Here is a 2,401-nt window from a genome sequence, read left to right on the forward strand (position 1 = left end):
ATAACAAATTGAGAAAGTCATAGGCAAAATTTTGAAAAAATAACGAGGATTAACAATGTGTTTACAAGAAGTAGTTTCTTAAACCTCCAAGCTAATTCATGCCATGTCAGTGTAGCTACCCTGAATATCTTCTAAAATAATATGTTGATAAAATACAACAGCGCAAAGACCCCAAAACATGAATATAGTTGTTTTTTGATAAATAAGTGATACAAAATTACTAGGAAATTTAGAATTAATAAGAGGTGCAACAAAATTAGAGAAACAAGCAAATGAGTATCGCTATTACAATTATTTCAATCAGGCTCAAGACTACTTGACAAAGTATAAAGAGTAAAGACAAAAATGGAAACAAACAATTCTTGGTAGATGTCTTTTGATAGAATAATTGCCTGCATCTTAAAAAACATAGAAGAGATATATTTGAATGGAAGTGTCAAAACTCTCAATGAGAAAAGATCTACATACATACCATGCTGGAGTGCGCCTCCCAGCCCTTGAATCCTCTCCATAGTAAGTATCTGAATTTGTCTGGTATTTGTAAGTTGGGGCAAAGTTCAAAGTACCTTCAGACCATCCATCAAATGCCTGCCCTTTCCTAAGCTCTCTGATGAGCTGCCAAAATAGAAAGGTGTCAACGTCGATTAAAAAATACAAAAAAGATGATATGAGATTTTTTTCTTTATGCAAATCCTAATTAAATCAAAATATAAGCCAAAAGTACATTTTGGTTAGACACCTTTTATCTTATTTGTGTGTTGCTCTGATTTTGTTGTATTCCTCTCAAAAATATTTATGTGTGTATGGATGCATGAAAAAAAAAGAAAAAGAAAAAAAGAAAAATAAAAAAGGCCAAAGGATTTAAAATTTGACATTTCAATCTACCTTAGGATGGAAATAAATAAAATAATCACCTGATCATGCTCAACTAACTTAGCCCAGTCTTTTTTGGAAATTAGCTCTCTTGTTTTCTCGTATGATAGATTGAGACGATAATTTAAGTCCCCTAGCCAGATTATCCTCCTGCAACCAGATAAGGAAGTTACAGGAAATAAGGTAATGAAATGGAGGTTTATTCACTTAAAAGTGATTTCAAGATGATCTATAAATACGAACAAATTTATATCTACTACCATAGAGTATAATACAGTTCAACAAATTTGGGTGAAAATAGAGGGAAGGAATCTAATAATTTAATAAAATCCCATATGCAAAAATGAAGATTCCATTTTTGCGGTAAGCTGGAACAGGCATAGAACATGGGCTTTCTTTCAAAAACGAACATTTCAATACATTGATGGGGCAAACAACCTTTGTCGATTTTTTAGAATTTGAAGTCGAACAACATTCTAAAAGATTCCCAAAATCTTGACCCAACTAAAGCATGGCATCAGAGAACCAACAACCATGTAATAGTCAATAATCACCAATGAAGTTTAACTCTTATAATTTTATTTGACAAATTCATTCGTGACAGGTTGTTTATAAAGCTCATCTCTTGTCCCTCCATTACTTGCAGCCTCTAGTATATAGCAGCTAACAACTTAGGTCCCCGACCTCACTAATATTTGCAAAGACAAATGTCTAAGTTTCTCCTCAAGTGCCACATCTAAATGGGTAGAACTCCATATACTTACTCATGGTCACAGATGTTTTTAGGAAGTCCAATACTAGATAGCGAATTAAAACGTGTCCGTCTATGTATTTCTTGGACATCAGCGATTCTTTTGGCTGCATCGGCATCCTTCTCACCTGACGTGAGATGAGAGCAAATGAAACAAAAGAGAGTCTGATATATAGACATGCTAATAGATATTGATCCCTGAAAGCAGAAATGACAGTTATGATATTTAATAAGTGCAATAGCATTAATCCATTGCTTGATGCAATGAGAGCTTAAAGTGTGAAAGGACTTCCTAAAGCAGATCATAAAACTATCTGATCTAGAAAAAAGAACATCAAAATAAGACCTGGACTACTGGGATTAGCTTTAGGGCATCCACCTTTAGGATATTCTTAGAAGTAAACAGTATTAGCAAAACACATTAAAAAAATAACACTCAAGAATATTGGTGTAGAGAGATCGGTCTCATTTTACACCAAAAATAGAAGCAAACAAAGCTACTTTTGGTCTCTGATGTTATCTCGTCAAAACATACTATAGAAACAGCTTCACTAAGCTAAATTGTGGTTCTAAAGAGAAAGTTTACGTCATCCACAGTTAAGGAAACAAATAAGAAGACCTTTATTAGTTTTACAACTCACAAAGTAGAAATTATGTTGATCAGTCATTAGATATGTGTTCAATTCATAACTAGGAACCAAGGATCTAATTTACTAATACGACAACTTTATATACTGGAAGCATTAAAGGTTTCAGGGAAATTTGTTCAAGGCCTAT

The 2,401-nt window shown here is 33.2% G+C and overlaps 1 protein-coding gene across 1 annotated transcript; it reads right to left on the reverse strand.

Annotated features, from left to right (window-relative positions):
* Nucleotides 1-179: 179 nt before the first annotated feature.
* On the reverse strand, nt 180-2,388 carry LOC111377412 (type I inositol polyphosphate 5-phosphatase 1-like). Its single transcript, XM_023000508.1, has 3 exons — nt 1,638-2,388; nt 915-1,023; nt 180-615 (listed from the first exon to the last, which is right to left on the reverse strand). Exons 1-3 carry the CDS (start codon nt 1,928-1,930, stop codon nt 400-402), a joined length of 618 nt encoding a protein of 205 aa, XP_022856276.1. The 5' UTR covers nt 1,931-2,388; the 3' UTR covers nt 180-399.
* Nucleotides 2,389-2,401: the final 13 nt, after the last annotated feature.

Source organism: Olea europaea, unplaced genomic scaffold (assembly GCF_002742605.1).
Source record: "Olea europaea var. sylvestris unplaced genomic scaffold, O_europaea_v1 scaffold16505, whole genome shotgun sequence".
In the NCBI taxonomy this organism is placed as follows: domain Eukaryota; kingdom Viridiplantae; phylum Streptophyta; class Magnoliopsida; order Lamiales; family Oleaceae; genus Olea; species Olea europaea.

What these genes read in the sequence shown, in the direction of transcription:
- LOC111377412 (XM_023000508.1), bottom strand. Translation starts at nt 1,930, where the DNA reads ATGATCTGCTTTAGGAAGTCCTTTCACACTTTAAGCTCTCATTGCATC. An exon ending in AAAAACATCTGTGACCATGA is followed by an intron (nt 1,024 to 1,637) that starts GTAAGTATATGG and finishes ATCTGGTTGCAG; the next exon opens with GAGGATAATCTGGCTAGGGG. An exon ending in AGTTAGTTGAGCATGATCAG is followed by an intron (nt 616 to 914) that starts GTGATTATTTTA and finishes CTATTTTGGCAG; the next exon opens with CTCATCAGAGAGCTTAGGAA.